At 54.1% G+C, this 11,444-nt stretch overlaps 1 protein-coding gene across 1 annotated transcript in view; it reads left to right on the top strand.

Annotated features, from left to right (window-relative positions):
* PRPF6 (pre-mRNA processing factor 6) overlaps positions 1-11,444 on the top strand; it is a 35,168-nt gene that overhangs the window by 8,407 nt on the left and 15,317 nt on the right. Inside the window, exons 7-11 of the mRNA XM_019637212.1 lie at positions 665-759; positions 1,198-1,354; positions 2,153-2,315; positions 7,782-7,900; positions 8,750-8,968. Coding sequence (XP_019492757.1) covers positions 665-759; positions 1,198-1,354; positions 2,153-2,315; positions 7,782-7,900; positions 8,750-8,968 — 753 coding nt within the window. The remainder of the gene's footprint in view (positions 1-664; positions 760-1,197; positions 1,355-2,152; positions 2,316-7,781; positions 7,901-8,749; positions 8,969-11,444) is intronic.

The following is an 11,444-nucleotide window of genomic DNA, read 5'->3' as shown; positions in this document are numbered from 1 at the left end:
GTGACGGTGTAGGCTGCAGCTCCTGCTGCAGTGGGTTGCCATGGGCTACCGTGTGTAGCCAGGAGCCAGCGTGAGCGGCCAGCAGCCGCTGTGAGCGGCCGTCCAGAAGCCGGTGACTGATCTGCCTTGCTTGGGAAGAGTGCAGTGATGGTGCCAACTTGGGCCAGTGAAGCAAGGTCCTCCGCAACTAGACTGAAGAACAAAAGGACAGCAACTTGTCTGTTCTCCTTCCCCCAATTCCCCAATAAAAATCTTTAAAAAAAAATTTTTTTTATCACACATAGTTAGATGAGAAAATGGTATAGTGAGCCCTTCAACCATTACACTTCAGTGCACTGGAAACTTAAAATTTTTTTTTTTTTTTTTTAAGTTGAGCCATCCCTGCCACCTGTTGGCAGCTCAACAGTTGCTCAGCTCAGGCCAGGAATCGAACTGCTGTTGCTCAGAGCTCAAACTCTTGAGTGAACTCTTAACCCACTGAGCCACTTGGCCGGCCCAAATGAAATTTGTTTATCGTCATCACAAACTGCTGTCTTAAGTAGAGATTGTTTCCTCCTCTAACACTTCCGGATCCATGGTGTTCAGGCCTGGGAAGGGGCCCTGTGAGCACCTCGTGTCGGGCGCCCCAGCCCCAGCTCACCAGCCTGCTTGGCCTGTCTTGTAGGTGTCCGACTCCGTGAGTGGGCAGACTGTGGTGGACCCCAAAGGCTACCTGACAGATTTAAACTCCATGATCCCGACCCACGGAGGGGACATCAAGTGAGTGTTCTAGGGAACTGGTGGGTCTGGGTGGGACTCGGGTGGCCCAGAATGTTCTGGATTTTCCTTGAAGAATATGCAGCCAAAATAGGGTGTGGCTGTTGTAAGAAACATACATAGCCCTCTGCCCACTGAAAACTGCCCCAAATGTGGGGCAGATTGATTTTCCTTTAAAATGTACCTGCGCCCATCCATTTGAGACATTCCCAGGCTGCGCATGCTGAGCCAGAAAACTGCTTGCTGACCATGTCCCACGTGTGTGACCTGGCGCTTGGTGCTCAGAGCCTGTTTGCGTGCACACCGTGCCGACTAGACGTTCGGTCACTCCTCTCTCTCGGGACTTGACAGCTTGTGCGCCCATCTGTGATGGCGCCTTTTTTCTGGGCTTGGGCACACCCTCAGCAGGTGGCCTGACCCTACACGGTCTCACCCTTGTAGTGACATCAAAAAGGCGCGACTGCTCCTAAAGTCTGTTCGGGAGACAAACCCTCATCACCCGCCAGCCTGGATCGCATCAGCCCGCCTGGAAGAAGTCACTGGGAAGCTGCAAGTAGCTCGGAACCTTATTATGAAGGGGACCGAGATGTGCCCCAAGGTAAGGCCGCTGTGGGCATTTTCCTGGCAGGCGGCATGATGCCACCGGAGGGCCCCGGTGTCTGTCCCACGCAGGACGCCGGGATGGGAGGGTAAGCTGGAGAGAGAGGAAAGCTGCCTGCATTTCGGTGTTGATGCTGCAGACAGTAGGCCTGGTGGGGGAGAGGCTCACCCCGCTCACCTTCTCTTGGGGTGCAGGCTTGTCCACCACCAGTTTAATGGCAGCATAACCTCAACTTAACTGGTCAGCTCTCCCGCCCCGCCCCATGTAAAAACCCTGAAGATAATGCTGATCCCTGGGAGAATATTTCAGCACTGTTTTTGGAGGTGGAGTTATTAGACAAGTTTTAAAAAGTCCAGTGAGGCCCTGTTAAGGGACCAGATTGGGGTACCTTTGACAGTGAGAGGTGCCCTATGCAGACTCACCTCAGGACATGAGGTGTCAGAGCCTTGGACAAGCGCACAGCCACCTGCCATCTGTGTCCCCTTGCCTGGGGGCTGGCTTCTCACCCTGCAGGGCAAGCCATGCTCTTTCCTCACAGTGGTAGTCCATGTGCCCCACGCCAGTGCAGATGTGCTGTGATTACAGGCCCAAGCACTGGCGGGACGGGCGGTCTCTGGTGCAGCCATATTAGAGGACAGGTGATGGGCTTCTGTCTGCTTGAAAACCGGGGCCCTGTGGGTCTGATGAGCCAGCCCTTCCTGTCCCGATGGCTGTGTGTGCCCTCGGGGTGCCCGCCACTCCCTTGCAGCTCCCAGCCTGCATGTGCACTGACCGTGCTTCTCGTTTGCCACACAGAGTGAAGACGTCTGGCTCGAAGCAGCCAGGTTGCAACCTGGGGACACAGCCAAGGCTGTGGTGGCCCAAGCTGTGCGTCACCTCCCACAGTCTGTCAGGATTTACATCAGAGCGGCAGAGCTGGAAACGGACATCCGCGCCAAGAAGCGGGTTCTCCGGAAAGGTGAGCTGCTCTGGATCTCAGCACGAGCTGGCGCTCCTGGCCTGCTTCACGTGACGCGGGTGCTGCCTGGTCTGCGGTGCCCATGCTCTCAGAGCACAGCTTTCCACGGCCTCGCCTGGGTTTCTGGTGGGGGTTCAGGAACGGGCAGTGGTGTCCAGGCTGTTTCTGTCTTGGTTACATCTGTCCCGGGGCCTCCGTGGGGGCTCCCAGCTGCCCCAGGTCTCACTGCCACCTCTCCTGCTGCAGGACCTTGAGCGAGCTGCCAGTTGCTGTGTGGTCTGGGCTTTCCTGGACACGGTGCGAACAGCTCACTCAGAGCCTGCCTCTGGGCCCTGGGAATGGTGTATGTGAAGGGCGAGGTCAGCCAGCACCATGCCAGCCTCGTGGGCATTGGTCGTCTGCTCTTGGTAGGAGCCCGGTGCCACTTGGTTTGAAGTCTCTCCAGAGCTGCACGTGAGCTCCTTCCCATCTCCTAGAACCCCTGCAAGGCAGCGAATTGGCAGCGTCTCACCTTCTCGCCTGGTGCTTTAAACCAGATGGCAGGTGCCGTCGGCCTGCGTCACATCCAGCGGCTTGCATGCCACGGCGGCTGACTCCATCCAAGGGTCACTGCCAAGGTGGAGCTCCGCGGGCACCTGGCTAGTTCCCCATCCTTGACGAGTTGGTGGGAGGAGCAGCACTGTGTCACAGCTGGTGCTGGTGCCTTCGTCCGGAGCATGTGCAAGCCGGGCTGTTCGGAGGAAACCTGAGTTTGTGGCATAGGCAAGACACTTTTTTTGTGGTGCGGGGACAGCTTTTGGGGAGCGGGGTCCAGCTCTTGTTTTTAGGGTATGTGGCGTCAGGTCACGCGGTATCATCATGTAGTTTCTGACTTTACTGTCTGTGTTTGAGGCAGGCCCAGTGGATGCGCCTGGTGTGTGACCCTGGCCGAGCGTGCTGTGCATTCGGATCTTTCCCTGTCTCGGGCCTGCTTTCTTGACAGCAGCCCAGTGTCCATTAAATGTTCAGAGCCAGTCTCTTTAAAATGAGGCCAGGAGCAGAGAGAGGGCACCACTCTTGGTTTATGAAAGTCAGCTGCTTACCTTTCTCAGCCAGGAACATAGTTGTCTAATGACAAGCACGTTGCAGGCTGGGCAGCAAGCGCTGTTTACTTGGGAAGATGTGTGAATTCCCCTGCCACAGCGTGATGAATGGCCGGCGGGCTCGGGGGCCGCTCCCTGTTCTCCCCCAGATAGCCTGGCTTCATTTCCAGTTGGCTTCAAATTTGGAGGGGAGCATGCAGGAGGGTGGGCCTACGGTGGGGTGCCCAGCGTTGTTTCCTGGGCCTCAAGGGGAATGGGCCTCCTGGCTTTTCTTTCTCTCAGTGCTGAGGTGGCAAGAACATGGAACCCCCAGCCGGCCTCGACCCCTGCGCCCCAGTCCTGGCCTGCCCCCTACCACAGAGTGTTTCCCAAAGCAGTGTTCTATTTCCAGGAACCTGGGCAAAGGGGCAAAGCTGGCCCCTGCCCCATTTTGCTCTTGGCGAACACTTGGCAGCCACTGCTTGATTTTTGAAAACTAAGATGATGCTACTTCCGTCACTGAGTCAGGACATCAGGCCAGCCCTCAGCCCCTGGCACATGAACTCTGCTCTGGGTTGCAGTTGGGTACAGCGGTCTCCTGGTCCTTTGTTGGGAGAACTTGAGCTTCGAAAGCTAGTCTGAGAACTGAGGAAGCTTGGTGTTAGCTTGCCCTCTGAGCTGTGGTGTCCTCATCTGCAAGGGCTCATGTTGGCCTGTCAGCATTGTGCCTTGGGAGTTGGGCCACTGGCTGCCTCCTGTCCACCCAGCTCACCACGATGGGGCTGCAGTACTGTGTTACCCTGCTGATTAATACGGTCATGTCAAAGTGGACTTGTCTAACCCAGGGGTCGGCAAACTTTTGAGATGGAAGAGCCAGTCCTGTCCCTCACAACAATTTAAAAATTATTCGAGAGCATACAACAAATGAAATTACCATTATGTGAATAATACCCTTTTAAAATTCTATAAATGAAACAATGATAGTTTTATTTTCATTTTCAGTTTTACTTCAGAGCCACATGTACATACCCAAAGAGCCGCATGTGGCTAGTGAGCCGCAGTTTGCCGACCCCTGGTCTAGCCCGAAACCATACGAGGTCTGACTATTAAGTTTGTGAACTCACCCTAGAAAAAGTTCTACCTACCTCATTGTAGAATATCTCTACAGTCACCTTCGAAGTACTCCCCTTGGGAAGCTAGGCACTGATGCCAGTGCCTAGTCCACCCTTCAAAGCAGTTTTGGCACTTTTTTTCTGGAATGGCCATCAGAGCTGTTAGCGTATTACCCTTGATGTCCTGAATGTCATCAAAATGTCTTCCTTTAAATATTTCCTTTATCTTCAGGTAAAGAAAGAAGTGAGTGGGGGCCAGATCAGGTGAGTAGGGAGGGTGTTCCAATACAGTTATGTGTCTACTGGCTACAAACTCCCTCACAGACAGTGCCGTGTGAGTTGGTGCGTTGTCTTGATGCTAGCGTCATGAATTGTGGCAGAAAGTTCAGGTCATCTAACTTTCACGCAGCCTTTTTAGCACTTCCAAATAGTAAACTTGATTAGCTGTTTGTCCAGTTGGTATAAATTCATAAGAATAATCCCTCTGATATCAGAAAAGGTTAGCAACATTGTTGTAACAAGTTCGCGAACTTAATAGTGCGACCTCTTATCCTCTGGCTGATAAAGTGATCTGGGGCCCCGTCTTCTGCTCATAGGCGTTTCTGGTTCAGACGGCCCTTCCTGTCGGGGTTGGCCCTTACAGGCTGCTGCCACAGCTTCTCCAGGTGGGCTTAACACAGCATAGTAGCTGGCCTCTGGGAGGCGCCTGTCAGGGGCCGGACCAGTCATCTGGGCATGGTTTCAGCTCCAGGCCTATGGGCCACCAGTGGAGGGGTTCCCTCTCTCTCCCAAGTCGTGGACACGCAGAGTTCTGGGCATCGGGCCGTCAGTGCAAAGTCACTGATCCTGTCAGTCCCACCTGAACACCCTGCACCTGGGAGACCTAGTGTGACGCTCACGTCCCCTTATGTGCAGTGTAATGAGGGAAGGGGAAGGGAGCACAAGCAGGGGACAGGTGTGTAGGTTGGTCTCCCTGTTTCTCCACCTGGCACCTGGCTGGAGGCGGGACTTCCACTTCCTGTGGCCTCTGCTAGTGCCTTACCTGGTTAGTTTCTTAACCTGGACAGGTGACCGGACTGTTCTGAGGGTCCTAGAGGGGCTGCGCCCTCAGTGGTCTTGTTTTCTTGGGCTGCTGTGCCCACTGCTTTGAGCGCTTGGAGATGGGAGTACTAAACCAGGCCTGAGGACCCTTTGGGCTCGTCACTGTCTCCCCTCTCCGCACACAACAGCAAGTCCTTGTCACCTTGGCCATCAGGGTCACCTCTCCAGCCAGGGCTTGTCCAGTGGCACCACAAGGCTAGAGAGCTGGGGCGTCTCAGCTTGCTGTGCGGTAGAGCCCTGGCCGTGTGCTTTGGTGGACACGTCATCCCTCAGGACGAGATCTGCCAAGAGCAGAGCTCAAAGGTGTGGAGGTGGGAAGCAGGCTCTCCAGAGGGCGCTGTCACTGCTTTTTCCTGGACCTGGGTTTTGTGGCTGCGAGAGCCACCACCCCGTCACTGCGTTCCCACCTCCAGTAAGATTGTGGCCTATTGCTCCACGTGTTTCTCCCAGCTGGTGCCCTGAGGCTGAGTAGGGAGCTCCGTTCTGCCAAACCATTGTTCTGGATGTCGGAGACAGCAAGGCCGGGGACCCTGAGGGCCCAAGCTCTTGGCTGCATGGTTTTTGCTGTGAAGTAAGTTTCCTGAATGCAGACGGTGGTGTACGCAGGAAAGCAAACGTGTCCCAGGCCCCTCCAGGTGGGACAGGTCTAGGATGTGGGCCTGGTCCCGGGCTGACCCGGGGACTCAGCTCAGCCAGGTGTCGTCAGGTCACGTGTGGGAGGAGCCCGTGTGGGTGGACCTTTGTGTGTCCCATCTGGCTGCTGCCGCATCTACTTTTGGCTTGGTCCATCTTACAGTACCCAGCTCATGGTGGGCAAACGAGGTTGCTGTGACTTCCTGTCCGCAGGCCAAGTGCTCAGTAGCAGTCTGGCCCGGCTGCTGGCCAGGGGCTTTGGTGTCTGCAGGGGACGGTTGCTTTGTTCCACAACTCTGGAGGGCCCTGTGGCTCCTTATAGCACCGTGGCTGGACCCGTGGGTAGAAGCAGCACCAGCAGCCTGGCACTCAGCCCAGGTTGAAGGGCACTTCCAGTGCGCTGGGCCCTGCAGAGCCCAGGGCCCAGGCTGGGTGGTACGACAGCAGCAGCTGTGTTCCGTCATAGATGGGAGGTCCCCACGAGCCCTGGGCTATGGGCCCCTGGGGCTTGTGAGGTGTCTCCCCACCTCTGCCCACTTGTCTAGGGTCTCTCAAGTACATGCTGCTTCCTGCTTGCCAGCCAGGATCTGGCATAGTGTGCTATGACCCCAGAGCGGGCTGCCATCTGGCTCAGCCATAGGAGAGGGGAAGGGGCACCCCATATTTACAGCATTTACAAAGGAGGGAAGCCCCATCTTATCCACAGGAGGTGCACTGTGTCTTCTGGCGAGGAAGGCTCAGGACATCACGTCCTGGCTTCATCCAGGTCCCGCACACAGCCCCTGTCTGTGCCTGGTTGCATGTGAGAGACTGGGTCTACAGATTCTGCAGCATCAGTCTGAGATCTGTTCCCACATGGTTGACCCGCGTGCTTTCTAGAAACCAGGGCTCCTGTGGGAGCTGCGCAGATGAGTTCTGGTAGCCTGCCTGGGGTTCAAGGGGTGGTCACCGTCACTCTGCCAGGGCCGACTTGGGGGCTGGGACTCGCCCGCCCCTCTGCTCACACTGCATGTGGCCTTCTTTATTTGGGGCTTTCGGGCACACTGCATCCCATGAGAGAAAAGGCTCTGCTTCTGAAAGGTTTGGAAGTTTCCAGACTGCATGAGGTCATAGCCTCCTCCAGGAGCCTGTCCCCTTGCCTGATGTCACTCCGTGTGCTTCTGTCCGGGCCTTTGCCTCCTGCCTTCCTGGGGGCCAGGAGGGGCTCCCACCCGGCCAGGCAGATGCAGAGTCCAGGTCGGTCCTGCTGTCTGCCGGGCTCTCTGCGTACTCACTCTCACTCAGCCTGGCTGCCGTCCTGTGTGCTAAGTGCCTTCTTGCCTGTGCTGCTGCGTTCTAACATTGATTTTTCAACTGCAATCGGGATAGAGGTGACGCACAGCCCTCTGGGCCACCCGCACCCACCTGCTGTGGCCCAGACCTGAGAGGACAGCTCTGCAGGCCTGCCTGTCACCGGGGCCAGACCATCTGCGCCTGCTGGCAGCAGTAGCCTCGGTGACACAGGCGTCCCGCCTCCACACCCCTCATTGTGACCTGGCTTCTGGTTTCACCTCTTCCAGCTCTGGAGCATGTCCCCAACTCAGTTCGCCTGTGGAAGGCGGCCGTCGAGCTGGAAGAGCCTGAAGATGCCAGAATCATGCTGAGCCGGGCAGTAGAGTGCTGCCCCACCAGTGTGGAGGTGAGTGCCCGGCTGTCGTCTACTGCCCTGCCACGTGCATTGCTGGGCACTGAGTCACAGGGCTCCTCTGTCACAGCCGCCAGGCAGAGTGGGCCGTGGACGTGCCAGCGTGCCCCTGGGGGCGGTGCGGTGCAGGAGCTCAGCTTGTCTGCCTGCTGCAGCACTCTGTGTGCAACTCCGCCTTCTGGGGCCAGGCCCAAGTCAGCCCCAAGCTTGCACCTGAAGGGCAGAGGGGCAGAAAAGATGCTCACGTGTCTTCCTGCCAGCCCAGTGTGAGGTCGGCTCTTGGGCTCAACACTGGTTGGATGGCTTTTGTTTTAAACATTCTGGTTCACAGCCTTCTGTGCAGTGATTTTTAGTCTTGTTTTTATGATAGCCAGTGTGTCTTTAATTATCTTGCAGCGTATTGTGAAATTCTCCAAATGAAATTAATCTTCATTTGTTTGTATAAAAATAAATAGAGCCCATACACGTTGTTGGTGATGAAATGTTGCAGAATCTGCAGCTGGAGTGTGAGAACTCCAGGAGGCTAAACACCCATGTCACCACTTAGCTTATGAAGGCAGCTCCACGTCCTGGTCACCTTCTGTTCCAGCTCCAGGAATGAGTCGCACACTACGTAACCAGTGTCTGGAACGCGTGACTGGGAATCTGTCACCTTTTCATATTAACCAGAGTCACTAAATAAGTCAGAAGCGTTACTGAACAGTTACCAGATCAGGTGACAAGTGCTGCTGTCATGTTCAGGGGCTGTTTAGATGGCCCAGCAGAGCTCTCAGAATTCTGGGGAAGTGCCATGGGGCGGACGGCATTGATCCCCCACTCCTTCCCGGCTGTTCTCTCCATCAGCTCTGGCTCGCTCTGGCAAGGCTGGAGACCTATGAGAATGCCCGCAAGGTCCTGAATAAGGCCCGTGAGAACATCCCCACCGACCGGCACATCTGGACCACAGCCGCCAAGCTGGAGGAGGCCAACGGCAACACGCAGATGGTGGAGAAGATCATTGAGCGCGCCATCACCTCGCTGCGGGCCAATGGCGTGGAGATCAACCGTGAGCAATGGATCCAGGTATGGTGGTGGGCAGCTGTCCGGTGTCCTGCACGCGGGGGTCTCTCGCAGGCTGGGGCTGCCAGATGGCGCCTGAGAGCTCCCACGTTGGTGAGGAAGCGGGCCCAGGCTCGTTTATGTGACCCCATCACAGCTTTCTACAGTCGGAACCCTGGGTGCCCATGGTGGGCACTGAAGGTGGCTCTGTGTGACCACGTGGCACCAGCACCACCGGGCGACTAGAAATGACATGATCTAAAGGGAGTGACACGGCCTCATGGCTTCTCCAGTCCATCGTTCCCTCAGCGCCACCCCCGTCTTAGCCTTCACTGTGGCCTGCAACTGTTGCTTCTCTGAAGAGCTGACCGCCCCCACCTGGGTGCCGTCTCCTGCCTTCCCTACAGGGCTGTCTCCTGGGACCCGGCCTGTGCAGTGGTCGGCTGGGTGAGGGCGCTTCCTCTTGCCTCCTTGCTGCGTCCCACTGGAGGGACCCACAGGGCGGTCCACACCCTCTACTCACTGCCTTCTGTTGCACTGAGCTGGTCCGGGGACGAGTGCAGCCTCCCTGCGGCTGCTACTTCCGGGAGCTCTCTTGATCAACAGCGCAGCCCTGTGACAGGGTGTTGTTAAGTCAGAGGGCCCTAGCTGTGTTCGGTCTGTTTTTTTTTAAAAAACCTTGGGTGTAAGGCCTCACATGTCTCTAAAATTTAACTTCTATTTCTTCAGTGTTTGTCTCATTTTTTTGTGTAGACCCAGGTTTCTAGCTGTATCACCCTCCTTCTGCCAGAAGGACTTTCTCTGACTTTTCTTAGAGTGCAGGCCTGCTGATGGGGAGTTCCTCCAGCTTCCGTGTGTCTGCAAAGTATTTCGTCTTTGTTTCTGGAAGGCATTTTTTCTGGGTGGAGAATTCCAGGTTGGCAGTCTTTTTCTTTTGGTATTTTAGAGACATTGTTCCCTATCTTCTCACATGCTTCATATTCAGGAAGACATCTGCTGTCATCCTCATGTTTATTTCTCTACTGGACATGGTTGCTTTTTTTTTTAAAGATTTTATTGGAGAATTGGGGAAGGGGAACAGCCAAGTTGTTGTCCTTCAATCTTAGTTGTGGAGGGCGCAGCAGGCTCAGCTCCAAGTCCAGTCACCATCCAGCTCCCGGCCGCTCAGCTCAAGATGCCGTGTTCAATCTTAGTTGCGGGTGGGCATAGCCCACCATCCCATGTGGGAGTCGAACTAGCAATCCTGTTGTTAGGAGCATGTGCTCTCACCAGCTGAGCTATCCTGCCACCTGTTGGCAGCTCAGCAGCAGCTCAGCTTGGGCGCAGCTCACTGGCCCATGTGGGAATCGAACTGGTGACCTTGTTGCTCAGAGCTCACGCTCCTAACCAACTGCACCATTTGGCCAGCTCTGGTTGTTTTTCTTTTTAAAAAAACTCGTAATTCCTAAATTTTAAAAATTTCTAGCTACTTAAAAATTTTTTTTCATTGTTACGGTTTTGAGCAGTTTATAATATGCCTTGGTATAGTTTTCTTTGTTTCTTGTGTGTGGAGTTCGTTCAGCTTTTTGGATCTGTGGATTTATAGATTTCATCAGATTTGGAAAATTTGTGTCTACTGTTTCTTTAACTACCTGCCTCCTCCTTCAGGTACAATTAAACATTTGTTAGGCCACTCGAACTCCCACAGCTCATGTGTGATGAGCTATTCGCTTTTTAAGTTATTCTTTCTGTTTTCACTTTAACAGATTATTAAGCCATAATTAACATTCCATAAAATTTACCCATTTAAAGTGTACAGTTCAGTGGTTTTCAGTATATTCATAGTTGTGCAGCTATCTAATTTAGAAGTTTCTCATCACCAAAAAGAAAGCCATGCCCATTAGTTGGCACTCCCTTTCCTCCTAGTTCCAGGCAACCACATTCCTTCTCTGTACGTTTGTTTTTCTGCTTTCTTCATAGATTTCCATTTTCTGAACATTTTATATAAATAGAATCACACAATATGCGGTCCTTTAGGTGACTAGCTCTCACTCTGTATGACATTGTCAGGTTCATGTTGTAGCATGAATGTGGCAGGGTCTTTTGCCCATTCTGAAATTGAGTTATTTATGTTTTTATTTTTGCTTATTATGTGTTTGGGCTGTATTGAACTGTAAGTTCCTTACACATATATTCTAGATACAAGTCAGTTACCAGGTTACATGATTTGCACATATTTGCTCCTGTTCTATGTGTTGTCCTTAACTTTTTTATTTATTTTTTTTAAGATTTTATTGGGGAATTGGGGGAAGGGAACAGCATTGGGGAATCAGGGAAGGGGAACAGACAAGGTGCTGTCCTTTTGTTCTTCAGCCTAGTTGTGGAGGACATCGCTTCACTGGCCCATGTTGGTATTATCATTGTGCTCCTTCCGGGTGAAGCAGTCACTCGCTGGCCATTGGACGGCCGCTTATGGCGGCTCTTGGCAGCTCACACTGGCTGCCAGCCACTCACGGTAGCT

This window comes from Hipposideros armiger, unplaced genomic scaffold (assembly GCF_001890085.2).
Source record: "Hipposideros armiger isolate ML-2016 unplaced genomic scaffold, ASM189008v1 scaffold_32, whole genome shotgun sequence".
NCBI lineage: Eukaryota > Metazoa > Chordata > Mammalia > Chiroptera > Hipposideridae > Hipposideros > Hipposideros armiger.
This window is presented reverse-complemented; position numbering and strand designations above follow the sequence as displayed.